At 41.7% G+C, this 20,771-nt stretch overlaps 1 protein-coding gene across 11 annotated transcripts in view; it reads right to left on the bottom strand.

The window, feature by feature from the left end:
• The window catches only part of LOC121354691 (rap1 GTPase-activating protein 1-like), a 41,791-nt gene that overhangs the window by 5,312 nt on the left and 15,708 nt on the right, over nt 1–20,771 (bottom strand). For 3 of the 11 annotated variants that reach the window (XM_041469467.1, XM_041469469.1, XM_041469468.1), the window contains exons 7-21: nt 18,750–18,853; nt 17,210–17,288; nt 16,868–16,921; nt 16,694–16,777; nt 16,218–16,318; nt 15,454–15,583; nt 15,047–15,202; nt 12,750–12,821; nt 12,475–12,561; nt 11,664–11,798; nt 10,163–10,309; nt 8,837–8,940; nt 6,442–6,558; nt 1,192–1,318; nt 1,001–1,103 (exon numbers count right to left, since the gene is read on the bottom strand). In XM_041469467.1, the coding sequence (XP_041325401.1) occupies nt 1,001–1,103; nt 1,192–1,318; nt 6,442–6,558; nt 8,837–8,940; nt 10,163–10,309; nt 11,664–11,798; nt 12,475–12,561; nt 12,750–12,821; nt 15,047–15,202; nt 15,454–15,583; nt 16,218–16,318; nt 16,694–16,777; nt 16,868–16,921; nt 17,210–17,288; nt 18,750–18,853 (1,600 nt within the window). Of the gene's footprint in view, nt 1–1,000; nt 1,104–1,191; nt 1,319–2,951; nt 3,781–6,437; nt 6,559–8,836; nt 9,525–10,162; nt 10,310–11,663; nt 11,799–12,474; nt 12,562–12,749; nt 12,822–15,046; nt 15,203–15,453; nt 15,584–16,217; nt 16,319–16,693; nt 16,778–16,867; nt 16,922–17,209; nt 17,289–18,749; nt 18,854–20,771 lie in introns of those variants that run through there. The other 8 variants (XM_041469470.1, XM_041469471.1, XM_041469472.1 and 5 more) reach the window with 8 other exon arrangements.

The raw sequence follows: 20,771 nt of genomic DNA, 5'->3' as shown, positions 1-20,771 counted from the left end.
ATGAGACCTAACTCTATTCTCAAAGTAAGTTGACTCCACCTTCTCACCTTTGTATTCTTTACAAACAATCCTTTTTCACACAATTCCTATAAAGATTTCATGGTTCATTCCAACCAACTCTCTTCCTTGCCATACACATAATCCCTAGTATCTCTTACCACCTCAACACGCTTCTATTCCAGTCTTCCAGCAACAAATGTTAAATGTTTAGCCTTTCACAGTTTCTAATGACTTCCCAAACTCAAAAGCCTAGTCTTTTCAATCATACTTTCCCAAAATCTTACACAGCCTCATTCTCAGAAACAGATTGAAACTGATTTAGACTTTCCCTAATTTTAGCTTAAGGCTGATGCTCAACAAGAAGTGCTTCAATCCAAACCAGTTAATTTTAACAGAAGTGAAATACAACTGCAAACAGGCTCTGAGATCAGGGCAGGTGATCCAGCTCCACAGCAGGAAACACAATAGGTGTCCCTGCTATGGGACTGAAGAGAACTTCTAAGGACTATAATCATCTCTGCACGGTGAATGGATCCAAGCTGAGTTTAATCAACTACGTCAGCTTTAATCAAGTACTAGACTAAGAGCCCAACCTTGGCAAAAAAGTCTCAGTGCAGGTTAGCTTCCTGACTACCCACCTTCTCAGGAGCATACTGACTGCTTTGTTCAAAGCATGACTGCTTTGTTCAGGAAGCAGTTCCTGTAATCCCATATCCAAACTATCTAGTTTATTCAGAAATGCAACCATAGCTCTCCACAGAAAAAACATGAACACTTTAATTCTTTGCAGTCTACTGTAACTCCTTTTGCAGTATGTACAGCACTATTTATTCTTTCCCAATTAAACTTTGCATGGCAGCTTCTCTCTCCATTTTCCTGGGCTGTCATCTACCTGTCCTTCTAAAATATTAAGTACAGCATACAAAAGATTTGGCTCAACCTCTCATACGCTTCTAGAAGCGTAAGTAGAGGATTTTTTCTATTTTTCTTTCTTTTTTACCTGGTGAGCTAGAAGTACTGGGTGTGCAGTCACTGTCATCCAGCCACATACTCTGAACCATTGAATCCTGTTTTGGAGGGCCCTTAAGTGAACACGTCAGCTCCTGGAGAGGGCAAAGAAGACGTGTTTTAATAATGCACCCGGTAAAATCAGGGAGGGTAGCCTCTGTTTGTTAGAGATCATACACCCACCCTGTCATTATCCTCTTCCTCAGATGTTCCATTTTCCCTCAATCCACTACAACAACTGCTTACACTGGATGATGAACGTGAGAGTGGCTGCATCACACAGTATCCTGAAGTCTGACTCCTGAGCATTCTGTGAAATGCAAGCATTCAACATCATCATGCTTATTGTTACACACAGGCTTAACTTCTTGAGGCACAGCTTTATTATGTAGCAGTCAGAAACAGTAAGAATATATTATTCATCCACAGCTAGTTTTTCCACCTAGGAACAGAATTCAGGTGAACTGGCATGCATACCTTAATTTCTAGTTGCTACATCACTTAGGAGAAACACCAATTCTGTCTCCATTCTGGATAACTGTATGAAAGGATAAGTCTGAACGAATTTTTAAGTCACAGACCTAAGTGTAATAAAGTGGAGTGACTCAATCCACCTGCATTTAAGTATTAAATACATCTAGACATTCATTAAAATCAACAGATGCCCTCTTGTGGAGATCAGAGATTTTAAGAGCCTAAATACAGAATGAAGAGGTGTTAAACTGAGTATAAAGAGCAGGAGCAGTCCAGTCTAGGCCACTCATTCCCACAGCCACTCTCAGGCTATCATGTTTTCTCCTATGTGAAATTCCAGGCAGAAGAAAGGGACCATAAAAAGCATACTTTTCATGTCATAGGGCTTATAAATTGTTACTGCTGTTTTCCGTACAGGTGTAACAGGAGGAAGCAGGAAAGCAGACACACATTAACCAGTATTACAGAACAGTTAACTAAGAAAGTTTAAGGAAGCAGTGGGGAGGTAGAAACACATTACTGAGATCTGCTTTATTGCAGGATGTCTCAGTGTAAAACTATGTAGGATCAAGTGCCAAGCTCTTGTACAGACAAGTCAGAGCCTTCCTCCTGCTTACAGACAGGAACACACCTAGGTCAGGATTCCCATCCTGGTGATTTTCCATGTTCCCAGTTGCCAACAGACTGACTCCTGTAGGTCAGTCCCACTGAAATTTAGCTCCCAACAAAGCCATTCAAGAGGGACATTCAAAGCAAACTGTATTGGATCCCTTTACCACCACTCTATCAAATGGAACAGACACTGAGGTAGCCTGGTGCATGTTTCAGATCTACCAAAGAAGACCCTTAAGGTCAGCTATTCCCAGCTGAGAATTTGGGATCCACTGCTTAGATTCATTCAGGAGATATAGCAGGCCATGAGGCTGACATGCTTACATAGCAGAAGGTGCATTGTGCACGTAAGCCCCAAATTTATGGTGAAATACTCATTGTCTGCATAAGAAACCAGCTAGTAAGAGAGAGACGAAGAGCTTACAGACAGGAACACACCTAGGTCAGGATTCCCATCCTGGTGATTTTCCATGTTCCCAGTTGCCAACAGACTGACTCCTGTAGGTCAGTCCCACTGAAATTTAGCTCCCAACAAAGCCATTCAAAAGGGACATTCAAAGCAAACTGTATTGGATCCCTTTACCACCACTCTATCAAATGGAACAGACACTGAGGTAGCCTGGTGCATGTTTCAGATCTACCAAAGAAGACCCTTAAGGTCAGCTATTCCCAGCTGAGAATTTGGGATCCACTGCTTAGATTCATTCAGGAGATATAGCAGGCCATGAGGCTGACATGCTTACATAGCAGAAGGTGCATTGTGCATGTAAGCCCCAAATTTATGGTGAAATACTCATTGTCTGCATAAGAAACCAGCTAGTAAGAGAGACACAAAGAGCTTAAAAATGTTAAGGAACAAAGAAAAAAGTTAAAAGTGGCAAGAAAGATAAGACACCTTTAACATACTAAATATATTTATTCCTTCAGAAACACTGCAAAATGTGGCCAGTCTTGACCTACAAGCAGTTGTGAAACCTAAAGTCCCAGGCATATTACATGCCAGCATGCAACAAGGAGAACAGTAAAGACAGGGCCAATAAAGGCCAAAGATATTTCCTCAAGAGATTAGGAAACATATTTTGGAGGAAATGAATGCCAACATGCTTCTCCCTTAGCAGAGCAAATCAGTAACATGAATCTAAGTGAAATGGGATCTAGATTTCCACAAAGTATCTCCTTCTCAGCACCCTTCCTCAGCAGGTTTCTCCATTCTTGTTCTCTGCACTGCATTTCTTGACCTGTATCAAGGCACTAGAGACAGAGGTGGAGTTGTGTTCTTCTGCTCTTGCATTCTGCAGGCCAAACTATTCTCACTCATCCGAGGGGAGAGGAAGGGAAGAGAAGGGGTCGCACTCAAGGTGGCCTCCATTCCCCATCACTAGTAGAGGTTGGTTCAGTGGCTGCTGATTTGGCAATGGGAAGGGCACAGAGCCAAAATGCTCCAACAGGAGCTATCTTCCATCTCCCTCTCACAGAATTCCTGCTTCAGGAACTGCCAGTGGAGCGTCACTTGGTGCCACTCGGTCTCTCCACAGTCCTTGAGGTCCTCTAAGTACGTTCATGCTCCTCTTAGCCAGGACTCTGATTTCACCCCAAAAGTCTTGCCAGTGTCTTCAGTGAGGTACCCAAGGACTGAGTAGCATCCGGTCCACTCCTGATTGGCTTGATGTCCCCACTCAGATGTGTCTGAGGAGGGAAAACACACATACAAAAAACCCATGTACTTTTCCTAGGATACGGACATACACAGTACAGTGCTTGATTTTTCAGATGCAACCCAGAGAGTCGTCTGATCCTCAGGAGTTCTACTTATTGGTTATATAGGCTGGGTTCATTCTTTTGAGTCTGTCCCTTGAGAAGAAGGATTATTTGGAAGGCTACCTGGACAGTAAAGCAGAAAAACTAAGGACAATTGTCCCTGTATGTGGGAGAGAAGACACCGTTAGCTCAAGTGAACAATGCAGTTTCATGCATTGCTGGCTGATCACTGTATAAACATCTGTTAAACTCAGCAGTGTGCTGCTTTGCTTCTACTGTAAAATAATTAATCTATTACTTATTTGTTCCATTTGCATGTATTTCCAGGTTGCTTTTACTAGAAGACAGGTGAAGAGGTTGATCATTCCAAGTTTTGAATCTGAAATGATTATGTAAGACCAGTAGCATCATGCTGGACATGTCTGAGGTAACAGAAATTTCTTGTGACTCTATAGAGAGACCAGAAGTGGACTGATGACATACTACCAGGGATAGCCCATTCTGTTACCTAATAAGGACTACTTAAATTATTCTAGAAAGAGGCAGAACTCTTTTGCATTGGAAGTATGCCTACATTTTGATCCTGGTTTCACAGCTGATGAACAACAGGTAGGCTATTTCAGCAGAACACCAGTAAACTGTCTCCAAGACAGACTTTACACTCCCAGCCTTCTCCTGCAATATTGTGCTAATACTGTTTTGCTGAAAATGATGTGGTTTACATGGTGGAATTACATGTTGTTAATTCCCTCTCCCCGATGTAATGCAAAAAGTATGGCAGCACATGGGCTAGTCCCTAACTCTGAGATCACAACTCTAACTCTGACTAATCACTAATTGTGCAAAACTCCATGCTGCATCCCACCTTGTAAATAAACTGTCCAGGAATGGGCTACACCACTACAGATATGAAAAAACTTCTTTTTTTCTGGTGATCCTAAGTGGTTTTGAGTCCATGACTGGAAAAAGAATCCTGGGAACAGAACTAGACAGGCTGACAAATCATACAGGTCATGCCTAATGTGCATAAACAATATTCATGCAAGTATTGTTAGTAAAATCCCATGCTATGTTTGCTCTCTGAAAGCATGTGGATACCAACTTGAAACAGCCATTGCAGCTGGCTCACCTCCTCAGCTGATGGAGAATGGGGGTTGGGAAGTGGGGGAAGCAGAATTCTTGGTGATTATGCAAGGTAATCAGCTATCTAATCAGAGCAAGAGTCCCTCACACATGCCTGTCAGGAACTTCTAGTTCACTAACAAGTCCCCAGGCAGGATGAGGAAGGGAAGGTGGAATGATGTGGTAATGCTGGAAGATGGGGGGTGCTGACTAATCAGCAGCTCCATGTCCTGCATTCTCTCTAGTCCTTAGCTGCCAGAGCTAGCACCTTAAATGGTCTGTATCTCCTAGATATGCTCCCATCCTCCTCCACACCAAAATTCTGGGCACTCATCCAACCCAAAAACTAGTACACACACAAAAACTAGAACACTGCACTGTGGCTGTGACAAAATTCTGAGCAGTCTTACAGCACACAACTTGGTCTCTGAACTAGATAGTCACCAGCTTTTCATTCTTAGGGAGCATTGGGTGTAGTTGGAAGGGCGGCCCCTCCTTGTCAAATTTGGCACCTGAAGCAACTATAACCATAGATGGCTGGTCCTAGGGCACCTACTGAAATTTTTTTAAGAATCTCCACAATCCTGAGAAAGAGAAATGCCCTAATACAAAGTACTTGCTACCTTTCTTGCCACAGGTCTCATCCTAGCTCTCGTGAAAAAAATTAGGTGTGGTATAATGTTCCAGAAAGTCAGCTGCAGCCTTTGATTTAAAGACAGACTGTTCTGGGGTCTTGGAAATGTAAATGGCTGGTTTCCCTGAAGTGTTCTAGGTAGGATCACATCCCACTATAATACAGCTTAGCAGCAGCAAAGCTTCACTACCAGGAAATTGCATTTTTCCAGTTTTTGACAACCAGAAACTGGAGAATTAACTTGCAGACTACTGCATGAAGTGTTTTGCACATACCACTGGGTGTGGTATGGCGTGCTTTAGCAATGAAACATAGGTGCAACACATGGGACCGTGCTGGAATCCTGCTGTAACATTCTGGGGAGACTGGAGACAGGTTAGTTCACGCTGGTTGGGAGCAGCGGCATGAATCCTGCTTAAAGGGGCAGAACTTAAGTACAACCCAACATCCCAACATACCCTTGTCCAAGCTTCTCCATGAAGCTCCAAAATCACTCCAGAGCAAACTATAGAGGAAACATACATATGAGTAAACATGGATAATTGGACAGCTAGGATTTTGTGTATCCTGTTGGATGCAAGCTCACATTACAGTAAAGATATAACCAAAATCAAGTGGTCCATTCTTTCATCATGGTCTGTTTAAGAAAGCCAAGGTTCCTGACAGGCTCTGAATTACCGTGCCACAGCCAGACATCCAACTTTTGAGATGCTACAATGCCTGATGTGGAAAATTTCAGTAAAGCCTCCAACAGAGCAAGACATGCACCACACTTAAGCCAATACCAGAGACTGTGAGCATCTTTCAAATACTAAAATTTATTTTCAACTCACTTGCTCTTCCTGCTGGGGAACTCTGGAGAGCTGGGACTAGATGATCCATCAGACTTCAGGTCAAAGAAAGTTCCTGGACTGTCCAACACCCTTTGTATCCTCTCTGTGGTGTCTCTGCTGGGAGAAAAGAGAAACCAACTATACCCTAGGGCCAGAGTTAACTACCATCTATTCTAACACTCCCTTACAAGACACTGTAGAAAGCTGTATCAACTGTATACACGTAAAAGGGAAGCAAACATAGTTGTGCTGAAAAGGGCAGACTCCTTAGATGTGACATGTAACATCTGGAAATGGCCAACTTTAAGCTCCTTTTGAATTGATATAAAGGCCTGAATTAATTTCAGTATTCACCATTATTTTTTTAACTTTTTCCTCTATCCTCCCCATTCCACTGGTCTTAAGAAGCTACAGGATTTAACAGAGAGCGTAAATATGATGGTTACAAAAGTGTTATTGCTACTAGGACTTGTCAAGATACCACTGAAGAAAGTTGTCTGTGCGAGTAACTGAAATAAGAGGTACATTTAATTAAAGAAAGGAAAACTAAGGGATTTTGGGGGATTTCTTAGGGCTTCAGGGATGGAGCTTGTCACAAAGTTCTTCCTCTGCTCTCTTGGTCAGTTGACCCTATCTGTGCCCTTCACATCAAAGTTTCTGGTACCCTCACTTATGCTAATACAATTGTTTGTGAGACTGGAAATTACCTTGAAAAAAGTAACTCTAAAATTAAAACAACCCTGAAATTCCTACAACAAACTAACAAGGGGGATGGACTGGGTCAGCTCTGTCAGCAAAGCCTGCATATCTTTAAATTACAGCTTCAGGGTGAAGTCACATGTGACACTTTGAGCTCACTGTTCCCAGAAAGAGAGCATGCTCCAGCCTCCTTCATTCTTGCTGAGTGCACTTTCCACCAGTCCTGGTACCCATCAGACTTCTCCACGAGCCAGTTCATGGCAGAACCTGGCAGACAATTAATCCAGTGAAAGAAAGTTGATACTTTTTCTATTTGATTAATGGGCTGAACCAGTTCCATGAAAGGCCCACTAGGGATCTGAGCAATCATCTCAAGGAATAGTCTGGATTGGGTAGATGAAAGGGACAGAGGGGAAGTATCACATCTGCTTTCAATAACAATGAACTGTTAGAGCAATTGCTAGTGAAACTGCACCTTCAAGAATGACCCAAAAAGCCTTTCAGAAAATACAAACTAAGGCTCCCTGTTCCTCACATCTAAGTTTACAAGTAAGCAAAAGGAAAGCTAAATAAGCCAATTAGTTCATCAGGTATCTCCAAGCAAAGAGCAGGGGGAAAAAAAAGAAAATAAATCCAGGGGTTTTCCCTGTAGTAGGAAAGTTTTACAGATCCTTCAAGGGAATATAAACGGTTGCTGTACACAAAGTAATGGACTGAAGGACACAGCTGCCTAAGGTACAAAAGTATTTAAACTAGAGAGAAGGTGTGGCTACTGTGACAGCTTAGAATGCTACAGGGCCATTGTCTCTGAAGATTTCATTTTTCTCAAAAGTTCTATTTTTATTCCAATTAGTTCATAGGCACCTCATTAAGAAAGAAGGGAAAATGCAGTAATTTCCTCCTAAAATAACTAGTTTACACTTTAGAGATGACTTTCCCCCTTTTGCACCCAGTCTTTAGCTATTTTCTGCAATTCTTGCAACTGGGAAAACTGCACATTAGATGCAGAGCATTCACGTGACTTTTGAGACTCGGTATACATCTTAAAAAGATGTCTCAGCTAGTGCTGAGAGAAATTTGTAATTTAAGTAAATAATTTCTCGTGACCAGTAGACAGCTTTTGAATGGTTTTAATTCTGTCAAACATGCCAAATCACTCCTTGAAGCAGTATATTATCCATTAATTGTAATTATTTCTCAGATGATCTCACTTAAACACTAGTCATTTGGACTTGAAGCTTTTTTAAATAAATCCTGTAAGTTAGCAGAAGTTTTGCCTATTTGAATATTTTAACACAAAAACAAACAATCAAGCATGCCCTTCCCAAATACCAGCCTTTCATCTGACTCACTTCTGAAAGTGGTGAGTGAAGAACAGGAAACTCAAGAGTGCTGGATAATACTGCACAATATTTAAGTGATCTTACAATGTTCCTCCACCCATTTCCTCCATTCTTACTCAAATACCGATTATCTGTAATTCCAAATGCCCTCTTTTAATTTTGTCTGTTTCTGTTATTTGTCCATTTCTCCATCAGTCGATAATCAGTCCCTTTTCTTCCCATTCCAACCATTTCTGTTTTAGTTCTCATTCTTGATGGTTCCCCCTCTGCCTATATGTGCCTTTCTACGTTCCTTTTCTCATCTCCTCTTCGTTTTTTTTACCCTCTTTGTCTTGTCTCCCCACAGCTCATACCTCTTTTCCTCCTGTATGTTTTCAATGCCAATGGCACTACTCCGTCGCCCGTGGAAGCGGCTGGCTCGAGTACGTGATGGGCTCCTACCAGGCAAGGCAAAAGACTAGAAAAAAGGAAAGCATGACAGAAAGGAGAGGAACGAGACAGGAAAAGCTGTGCAGAGCTGCAAGCACAGGAGAAGAGTTTGCAATGTAGGTCCAGATCCTCTCCTTTACTGCAATACAAGAGCTCAGCTCCACCTGTGCAAGGAGTACTTTCTGTCAGCGAGCAAGAGCAGCCAGGGCTTACAAAGGTGGTGTGAGAAAGGGACAGAGTTATAAAGAAAAAAAGGCAGAACACAGCCAGTATACAGAGAAACAGGCTTGGGAAGGGAGGTATCCCCATACGGTGAGAGGAGAGGCAGAACCAGAAAGACAAAGAAAACCAGAAGTTGAAGGAGCAAAGGAGGCAGCAAACCCAAGTCATTAGTACGCTGTGACTTCGTTGTATTGACATAAAGAATGCATACAACCAAGTAAACTGTCACCAAGAAATCTTCACACTGAAGGGCACCTTCTTGGCTCACTCAGAGATGGGTTTTTTTTGTAGTTTGCCTGTATTGACATCACTAGTGCAGAGACCACAACCATCTGGATGCACTTTGGCCAAGGTAACCATATTTTCAGTATCAGAAACATGGATCCTTTTCTGGAAAGATTTGTGATAGATTTTTAATTCAATAATTATTTGGTCACATATATTTAGTATCCCTATCAAATAAGAAAAGTTTTGATAGTGATTAGAAATATTCATTCTTTTTCTCACCCCAAACTTTATTAATTCTGCTGTTTGTTCCCAACATGCAAATTCTATTTACAGCAAAACAGCACCTTGAATACCTTGTGCACCTGTTTATATTACAGAAAATAGTCTGATTGGTGAAATAGAAGAAAATGAAACAGTTCTAGTGTCCTTATGTTCTCAGGTCTTGCCATATGACAATACAGTACCATTCCAGCCAAACCACAGTGCATGCATTTTTTAACACATGGCACCGTACAGGATCTAATCTAGGATATCAGAGATAGATGTCTGATGTAGAATCATGTTTGGCTTTCTTCTCCCAGTCTGCATCAATCTCAGCTCTAGTTTACACATGAACTGGGGCTAGAGATGGGCACAGACAAAACAGACTACAACACATGCTGTCACCACTTGTGAAATGGGATGATACAACAAAAAGATTCACAGTGGGACAAGAGGACAAACTAACAGGGAAAGGAAATGTATGAGTGGTTACAAAGGTATGCCGGGTTCTCTTCTTACAGCCCACCCGAATACCTTACCGCAGCAATGGCCTTAGGGCCCTCGGCGACACTCTGGCTGAGGGCAAGGCCAGCTGTAGCTGGGCGGCTGGGCAGGGTGGCTGGCTGCTGCTTTCTCATGGATATCCCCATGGTATCCAGGCTCTGGCTGCGGCCTCTGATCACCCGCTGAACAGGAGGGAGGCAGGGAAACAGACAAACACAGATATACACATATAGACATGCACACGGTAGGGTAGTGTGAGAAGCACCACAGATTGAGTGGGAAGTTGTGACAGACTGACACCAGAACCACACAGATCCTAATTCCTAGAAGGCAGCACCTTAGATTGGTTCTAGCTGATTCATGGAGCTCTGGGAAGAGCCCTTCATCAAGTATATTCTCTAGTTTCACTTCCCTTCTCCTATTGCAATGAATAGAGGTTTCCTACCAGTATCCCAGCACACTGGATTAAACAGCATCACCTGGAGCAGTCCTATCCAGTACAGGGTATAAAACACAAAATCACACTCCTGTTCAAGGCTGTAAGGTTCAGTCTCATATGAATTCGAGTTCTGGTTTCAATAGGAAAGTAGCCATATCAAAATCTGCAGCATTTAAAAAAGCCATTTTCTGACTTAACTCAGCCTTTTCCAGCCTTTTACAAATGTCATCTGTGTACATGATGTACAAATCCCAGCATCTGCCAGAAGTCATAAAAGGACATTTTGGGAGAATTAGTGTAAGATGTGGATAGGTTAAAATTCATGGCTAGCAGCAAAGGCAGTTTGTATGTAAAAAAAAACCAAAAAACCTCACCAAAGCATCCCAGACCTGACCAAAGCTACACACACAGCTACCAAACCTATTTGTGAACAGGTTAGTTTTACAGACCTTAGTAACTCTAATTGACCCAACATACAAAGCCATAAAGTCGTCTGAAGAAATGCTATTTATAACACATCTCTCTTTCCAGAGAGAGAACTTTTTATATAAAAGAAGTGGCAAGGCACTTCCCACGTTAAGATAGAATAGGAAAGCAGTAAAGATTCTCTCTGTGTAACCAGTTCAAAACTCAGTTTGCCCATTCATACAAAACCTTTGCTTTCTCATATCAATTATCTTTATCACTTCAAAAAGAAAGTTCTGTCACCTGGTTTATTTTAAAAAAATCAACAATAAAAACCTCCTAACATGCCATCTACACTGAAAAAGGCAAATTAACTTGGGCTTTTAGAGGGTAAGGAAAGCTCCACAGTTTTTCTAGACAGTACACTCAGAGATAAGTTAGAAACTTTTGCAGCGGCTCCTGCAATTCTTTCAGTTATAATGAAAATGAATTGAAAGAGATCTGCTGCCGGAACTGAAAGCCCCTTGCTCCTAGTTATTACAATTCCTCTTGCGAACACTGACTCCTTCTTCTGTAAGTCATGGAATAAAATCATACCTGACACTTGACACCAGCAGGAAGCATAAAGAGTTTGGCTTCTAAGGGCCAGTATGGAATTCTAGACCACACTGTAGGTTTGCAGAAAGGCTCACCTTGAAGTTCTCGAGGAAGCCCCCACTGCCATTCTCTATCTTATCATCCTCCCCGACAGGTAATCCCATCATGCTGCGGCTGCGAAGCTGCAGCTCCTCAAAAAGGCTCTCCAAGAGGGCACTCCGTGTTCTTTCCTGCATCAACATTGGGAATCAGAACAGTTTTTATTGGGAGCAGAGAGATGTTTTCCTGTTTTTTCAATGTCTCACATCCTTCTAAAAAACCCCCAACAAACAAACAAAAAACCCCAAAAGACCAACAATGACAACAAAACCCCATGAAAATCACTTTAAACAGTATGAAGTGGTTTTAACTGCATAGTTACAGTATATATTGCAGTAACACCCAGCCCCTTCAAACTCTGTCTAAACAAGTCATAAAGGACACTTCTTTACAGCTGATGAAACAGAGACATGTTTTTTTCTAGATCAGGCAACAGCAGAGTCTAGAACAGAATTTTGGTACCTTAAACCAAAAATCAGTGATATCAGCATGCATCCTCTAGCATAATGCTGAATTTCAGCTAATACAGAATTTCCTCCAGCAAAATATATGCATCATATTCCCATCCTTACTTGAGGATTAGATTTTTGTATTAAAGGGTACCTGTTCATATTCTATCACATCTACTAAGAAATGTGAAGGAAATATCCCATAACTGAGTGTAAAATCATATTTCATCTTCTTTTCTTAAGCAACACAAAACTAGAAGTCAGAAATTTTACTTTATTTTCTTTATCTGATAATAATATATTTATTATATATATATAAATATTATTTTTAACTGAAGTAGCCAGATAACAGACCCACCTCTAATTTAGCAAATTTCTCAGCTCGATAGCAGCTGTACTCAGCGTTGATGAGCTTGACCAGAAGGAATTCACGAAACTCTGCACTCTACAAGACAAGATAAAGAGTAGACTAAACTGGAGATGAAAACACTAGTAAAAATATAACATTATAAAAGCTCTGCTTTCTACTATTTGGACCTCCAAAGTGCTCTAGCCAGACTGATAATACTGACTCAGAACACAAGTGTGTGCACCACGTTCCCTGCCAACTAACACTGGACCAGAGAAACAAACCTTTTTAAATATGGCTGGATTTGGCAGCGGCGGTCCAAAGAAGGGGACATCATCTCGGGCTGTGACTGAAACCTGAAATAATATAAGGGGAAAAAAATGAGTATCAGAACACAAGTGAGACCATCAAACTACTACAATAGATCTGATTCCTCCTAAATAATTTACTTATAAAAAAGAGATGTAGTATAGTGTCCTGTGCATCCCTCTGTTCCTGAACTCAGTGGATGGATGTGCTCATTTATCTCTCAGAAACTCAGCCAGCCAGATGTGCACACAGCAAGAGCAATAAAAAAAGCCGAACTGACTGCTTTTTAAAAAATATTTTAAATAATAACTAGTATAACCAGTACATTTAGGAACAAAAAAATGCTCCTATTCAGCCCACAAGACTAACCTCCACTAAAGAACCTCTGTCAGTGTGGTTGTACTGACCTGTTTGTTTTTTTACAGAGAATCCTTGGGGGAGACATGCTGCACGCTGAGGGGAATATCTCAGTGCCACTGCCTCTGGGAGTCACAGGTGGTAAACACACAAATGCATTTTCCCAGTAAGAGATAGGTTTCATTTGTTTTATTTTTAGCATGCTCCTACCTGACATACCAATGTCTAAAGAAGTAACTGTAATGTAGCCCAGTTTTTACATGGTCACTTGTTTCTTCACAGCACTTACCAATAATTATATGTAGCTATCTTACCAAATACATACAGTACTTCACAATATTTCACAAGAGTTTTTTTTGTCATGTTTGAGATGAAACAAGACCATTATTTGTCCTTTCACACAAGAGGGAACAATGTCATAACAACCACAACTGCCTCAAAACAACAAATAAATGTCACAGAGCCACTGAGAGGTGTGAGTTTAATGAGAGGAAGAAGGAAATGGGCTCTTGATTAAATTCTGATTTCTCACATTTTAGGGCATCTCCACTAATTACAAAGTCTCCATCTCTCTCCTAATAGATATCTACCAGTTAAAATCCTGCTTTGTATTTTTAGTTTTCTGATTGCAAAAATTGATTCTGTGAAAAAAATTCCATTAATACTCCACTTTAACAGGAGGCACTAAAGCTTAAGTAAATGGAACCAGGGATGGCAAAGAAATCTTTCAAATGGCAGTCTTTTGTGTACTACAGTGCTCTCAAGGCAGCATCAGTTAAAGCCCCTTTAGAACTAAAGCCTTTACAGAAAACTCTGCATTGGCTCTAGGGTGATTACTGGGATGAATTCTTCTTCATGGAATGAAGCAGCCCTATTACACTAACAACAACAACAACAAAAAGGTACTGCAGACAGGCAAAGATGAAAACACTGGCAGGAAGACACACAACAAATAGCAAGTTTTCCCAGCTCTTTCCTTGTCATTAAAAAGTCCAGTGAATTTTTGTGGCCTACAAAACAGAGCAAGAGGACAATTGGAACCCCAGCTGGTTTCTAGTGAAAGCCTTGCTGCCCAAAGCATAGGGAACAAGGGAAGGTGGTAGCTCCACCACCAACACCCTCTTGGTGGAAGAGGAGATGGGGATACTGTCCTAATTATGATATTCTTGGTGTTCCTGTAGACCTCCTAGGCATAAGGACTCATCATCACCATATCAAAATCCCTACATAATACAACACATGGCATTTGAGATTAAAATGTTTCTACAATGGAGAATCCATCACAAATCCAAGTTTCTTTGTATTTTCTGCTCTCTCAGCGTCACTGAAAGTTGAACATAAAGTTATACAGATATCCATACAATGTGAGAGAGAATGAGCTGTGTCCAAAGGCCGCAGATAATTAATCTGGGCTCTAGCAGGGCTTCTTTCAGCTGGAAGGCCCTAACAGGTAACACATCTCTGCCAGACGGGCACCAGCTCTGCAATCCCCAAAAGCAGATGTAGCTGGCTTGGACTCCATAGTTAGGTCAAGCAGCTATATCTGACCTGCAGCCTCAAGCAGCGCAAGCTGCAAGCACTGTGCTGTGCAGCACGGGCAATGCAGACATGAATTTTACCAGAGTGACACAATGTAAGCGAAACAACCGCCAAAGTGCGATCAATTGTGGCTCGTGCTCTGCGATGTAAACAAAATTTTTTACCTGAATTCTTTCTGCTTCAATTCCAAAGCTTTAAGCTTCAGAAATTAATCAGCTACCTAGAAAAGCATACAACTTAACTCAGCTTTCAGGTGTAGATACTCAAGAAATCAGGATGACATCTGGCTGAATCTGCACCTCTCCCAAAGGGCCAAGAACCCATTTCCACTTCAAGGATCAAAATCAATACAGGTTAATCTATTGATCCTGGTTACCTTGTAGAGAGTGTCCCCAGTGGTGCTATGAGTGAGCTGAACTACCACGTAAGCATGTAGAAAATTAGAAGCAATCATATCAGGGACAAAAGGTGTGCTTTCATCCTGGAAAATGATGGCTACAATATCATTCCCAATGTGACGCTTCCGCTGAAGCTGGAGAGGAAAGAAATAATGAAGAGAGAAGGCAGGTGAAAAAGAGTAGAACAGTGTGATGGGACTCAAACACCAATGTGCCTAACATCTCAAACCCATCTGTTCACCAAACCCCTCATCACTACTTTTGCCATTATTACAGCTGTAATTCCCAACATTACAGAGTCAACCATTGTCCCCTCTATGCAGTCCTTCAAATACCCCTCCTCTCCCAGCCACACTGTTGTAATCCTTACTCCTCCTTCTGATACCTGCTGGGAATCTCCCTCTGTGAAGGGCAGCTTTGTGGACACATGAAACATGATCTCCTTCCCCCGGAAATTTGTATAGACTGACTCGGTGCCTGTTTGACCTCTGGTAACATCCAAGCCTCCCCGGAACCTGAGCAAATCCACACCACGCCACAGATCAGGCAGTACAGGAATGAGAGAGCAGAGAGAAGACAGACAGTATCAGTAACACTACTACATCAGGACTATCAAAGGTGATTTTTAGGAAATCAATGATAGTGAGGCACCAAGTCTTCCCCAAACCAATGCAATGACTGAAGCTGCACCGTGTCTGTGCTGGTGAACATACCAGCTTGTTAAAAGCCATGAAGTTAAACCAGGGATCCTCAAAGTAGCTACTTTCTTTGACATTCTTCTGAGAAATACACTCTGTATAGAACTACAGAAGGGAAGAGATGCCTTACAGAAAGAGCCTGAAACAATACTGCCCCATACCACTATGGAACAAACTTGTATTTGCACTGCCAAGTAAAATTATTCTTTGCTGATGCTGTGGGTCAGATTGAGATATCAGGAGACCTTTAAATGAAAATATCAGCAGAGACCTAAGCTCCAAGTAGCTCCCAGACATGATGGCTGACAAAAGCATTTGGGGCTTCTTCACCTGCACTGGGATTCAGAAGACACAGCACTTCTCTGGAAGCTGGGCTGTAACAGAATCACAGCCTCTGAACACATGATGTTCCCTAACTTAATCTGGCTTTCCAGCTGCCTTGGGTACGCACCCACGGAAATCCTGCAGCTGAATCTTGTCACCAAGGAAATCCAGGAATTCCAGGAAACCCTGACTCTCTACTGTGTTACTGAAGACTTCTTCTTCAGTTGTCTACAGAAGGAAAGCAGAAGTAGTAAGAAGAACAATGAGTACAAAAACAGTCAGTAATTTCTATAGACAGTCCAACCAACAAACATCTGTGCTTGCATACATTTCTGATCTGAGTCCCCCATGGTGCTGGGGTCCCGTGCCTCAGCCCCAAGCTGCCATGAGTGTTAGTTAGGGTTCAGAGATCCACAAAGGCTATACTGCCAGAGACATGGTGGGTGGCAGAGGCATGCAAAGGGAACCACGGCACTGCACAAACACTGCTGCCTCCATGCCATTGCTTCTGGACAGTGCAGACATTGCTATTACATCCTTTAAGCTAAGAAAACTGACTCTTTTCATTTTGCCCCAAGTACCATGGGATCTGATGGGTCTTACCTGTCCAGGTTTTTGGTAGATGACCCCAAATTTGAAGTTATTGCTTATGACGTGTTCATCAAATGCAACAATAAGCTGCGAGGCCTGAGGTAATGAAAACACAAATTGTCAACTGGATGTCATTATCCAGACCTTGATGGAAAAGTGATATACACACATATCAGAACACTGTACCTTGGGATACAGGACAGGAAAGAAGCGTTCAACATTCACATCCTCACACAGTAGCTGTTGAGTGAGAGAGACAGGGAAACAGAAGTGTGATTATCATGTGCCCTGGCTTGTTGTAGGCATGACAGTGTAGGCACCGTATATAATTATCTGACAGGAGCCCCTTCAGGCAAAAATTCTGAGGTAAAATTAGAAGAGAAAGAAGAGAAGGCAAATGGAAGGGTAAAAGGGAACTATATAATAGTTCTACTGGTGAATAGTAGAAAAAGAGGGAAATGGGAGGACAGAGGAGAAAATATCTTGAAGAATGAGGCCTTAAGACAAACAGGCAAGCATGAACCTCACCTTTGCCATCTGAACAGCATTGGGAAACTCATTCAGACAGGAAATGGGAATTAGATCATGTTTGGTGCCAGTACGAGTCCTGACATAGAACAAAAAAGGAATTAGAGACTGATGGCTGAAGGGAGACACAAGCAACACTGGATCTTTAAAGAAAGCGTTGCCATTCCTTCAGAGTATTGTTACAACAGTTAATTCCAGAGGGTTAATTTTAACCATGGTGCACAGAATCACTGGAAAAGCAAGGTATTTTCACTTCTTACTGCCCATCACTTGTTGTGGTGAGCAGAGGAAACAAAACAGGAGCTCTTGGTGTCTTTGCTCCTTTGCACTCTTGTCTGCCTTGAAGAAGTATTTTGCTTCCCCCCCACACCATTTTCTTTCACAGAAATCCCAATGTCAAAGTACAATTCATGGACACAGAATAATAAGGGATTACCATGATCAGTGAGGGCTTGAAAGATTGTTAAAAGGTCTGTTAGAAACAGCCTAGAAAAGCAGATCTGTGCAAAGTAAAGGAGGTAGAAACTGGTGTAGCATTGTTCCAGAAAGCTGACAGAGGAAAGCTGCCTTCCTCTTTGTATGTGTATTTAAGGAGAAATATCTTTCCAAGGAAGAAGAAATATTGGGCTGTCAAAAGCCTCTTCAAACCATTATAAACAAGCTATTGAACAAAAAGTACTGCATACAATAAAATATCTTAATAGAGGAATAACTACCCTTTTGTTCTTCCCTGGTCTCTTCCACATAGGAAGATAAACATTCCCAGGCACAGTTCACAAACAGGCTCTCTTTTTATTCCCAGATTACTGCTGGCAGTCTGAAGCATTCTCTGCAGACAATAGAGGAAACCCACCAGTGATTTTCTTGTAGCTAATTCCTATTAATAATTTTTTTCCTTCAGTCCTGGACAAATCCTTGTCAGTGGCAACTGTACATCACTTGGCTCCAGTAGCATTCCCTACTGGGAGTGCACCCAGCCAATAATGTGGTAAAAAGCTTCTCTGCAGTGGCCTCTCACCTACACAAGATCCTTCTCTATTCTTCTTGTAGCTCATCCAGCAGCTCTCTCTAGGTAATGTCTCTCTTCATAACCCTCTCTAAGGGTTATGGCTTCATAGAATAACTGCCCTGGGAATATAGGGAATGTTCTAGATCACCTTCAAGGGAGCCTTAATCTCAAGTACAAAGCCTGGGCTAGGCTGTCCTCCTTTAGGGAATCCATATTCTCCTACAGAGTACTCACATCTCTCTAAGTAGACAGAATAAACAGAAAAACTTTCTATTTGAGGGAAGGACAGGTATTTTCCACACAAGTACTACAAAGATGCACCTGTAAGCACCACATCGTCTTCTTTAAGGAAACTGCTGAGAGCACCTCAAGAGCAGAAGGCTAGGAAAAAAGGCTCAAAGGTCTCTTTGCAGTTTCTTTTCTTTCCAGAAGAAAGACATGAAATTCACACCCACATCTATGCAGAGGGAGCACAGGGTAAGACAAGAGACACAGAACAGTAGCATACACTTCAAAAACAGGCACTGTTACCTCAGCAACAGGCGTAGGTTTTCCTGTTTCTCGATCTGTTCATACTTCACAGAAAGTACCAGGTAGCCCAAGGACATGTCACTGGAGTAAAAGTTCTGGTGCTCCTGCAAACAGGAAACCAAAATGCATTATCCCCAAAACACTTCCTGGAGAAGCTTTCCAAGTTTTTTTTTTTGCATACAACCTGTCACTCAAGATTAGTTAATTTTTAATTTAACTAAGAGTAGCATGCTTCCAGATGTGTGTATGTGCTCTTCCAGCCCACTTGATCATCACTGCCTGAGCATATCAGCCAAAATGCATCCAGTCAGTTCAGTTCCTCCTCACCTGTCCAACATCACAAGGGCATCTGAGAAGGAATAGTATTAGAACACTCAGCAACACGTTTTGAAGAAATTGAGTTTCTTTTAAATAAAATCCTATCTTTCATGGACTTTCCCTGTATCCATTCAGGTTCTGCTTGACTAAGCAGTGTCTTCCAGACATTCAGCTGGATGTGGTTGTGGGAATTTTCTGTTTAAAGAGCAATGGCAGGTTTGTGGTAAATGGCTGAACTCCAAGAGTGCGCACGTGTCAGGAAGGATACAGTCAGTAAGCAAAGAGGTTTTGCAGATGAAGACTGGTCTCAGCAGTGCCACTAACACTGCCTGAGCTTTAGTGGAGTGTGCCTGGAACAGTCATGCAGTCAAACAATGAAAGATACTGCAAACATTTTCACAGTCTCTATATGTAAGTGGCTGTGGTCATACATTTCTCCGGGGTATACAGCCATGTTCCAGTGGCCTAGGTATAGCAATGTGTATTTTGTATATTGCTGTATCATACATATTGCTATATAATCTCTAACCTCAAGAGGTTAAAGCCTTTTGACACAGGATGTGAATGGAAACCTCCATCACAATGAAAATAACATTAAGGTGAAATTGTGCAGAAATACCTTGATCACTTCCATCATCCTAGCAGAAAAGCATCCTCATGCATGACACAGAAGTGGGACAGCAAGTTGTATTCAGCTGTACAGTCAAAACTTGCATGATTTGGAATATGTTCTTTGAAAGCAATACTCCAGGCACAATAAATTAGTGAAGAACTCAGTGGGAGCAAAGCGTAATTTGATAAAAAATTGTTGCTGGTCTGTCAGTTCCTTCCTCAGTCTTTTGCCTAGAATATATTGAATATATACATGCCTGGAAGGTCTGCTCTGGCTCTTATGGACTAAAACCTCTCTAAAAACACTGGTAAGATTGTCTTTTGCTGTCTAAATCTTTTGTATAAGTCATAGTTCTGACTCACTGTCAGAAATAAAGATACATGTAGTGAAATATTCTGATACCTATGTGGACACAGCCAACTTGAAGCTAACAGACATAAACCAATCCTCTCTTTGAAACAAAAAGCAGGAATAATAAGACTACTTAAACCAAAACTATGATTTAGTCACTACCCTAAACCATAATGTGAAGATGCAGCTATCTAACTTTTTGAAGTATTAAAGATGTTATTGTCCTCACCTCCTCTTTGAGACAGAAAACACACAACACCCAGAACTGCCCCGATACTGGGCAGAAGGTTCCATGGCTGATCAAACAAGGCAGTCTGAAAAAGGTAAGGTCTAAGAGCAGCCAAGAGACAAACAAAATAATATGGCCTCTAGCTGCAGTGTTCAAATCACAGAAGTGCATTGTGATCTGTCACACTGGTCAGTGACAGTACATGGGGGAAAAAAGCTGAAATCAAAGGAAGCCACAAAGGACAGTTAGTTTCTCCTGACCATGAGTTTCAGGATACTAATGGATTTTTGGGATGTGAACAAGAATCAGGTGCAGTAAGTCACTGTGACCAAGGGCAGAAAGACAGAGTAGCTGAGGAACAGACAGATTCAAGAAACAAAGCAAGACCATGTTCCAAGGTCAGCTGAAGTCTAGAATCAAAATCTTTAAGCCAGAGAAGTCAAATGCCAGGCTGGATGGCTAAGACAGGCTGTTAAGGGAAAAGATGGCATAATGCCAACAAAAATCAGAA

The sequence above is a fragment of the Pyrgilauda ruficollis genome, unplaced genomic scaffold (genome assembly GCF_017590135.1).
Source record: "Pyrgilauda ruficollis isolate IOZ18807 unplaced genomic scaffold, ASM1759013v1 scaffold235, whole genome shotgun sequence".
Taxonomy (NCBI): domain Eukaryota; kingdom Metazoa; phylum Chordata; class Aves; order Passeriformes; family Passeridae; genus Pyrgilauda; species Pyrgilauda ruficollis.
Note: the sequence above shows the minus strand (reverse complement) of the source record. Positions and strands in the feature narration are given on the sequence as shown.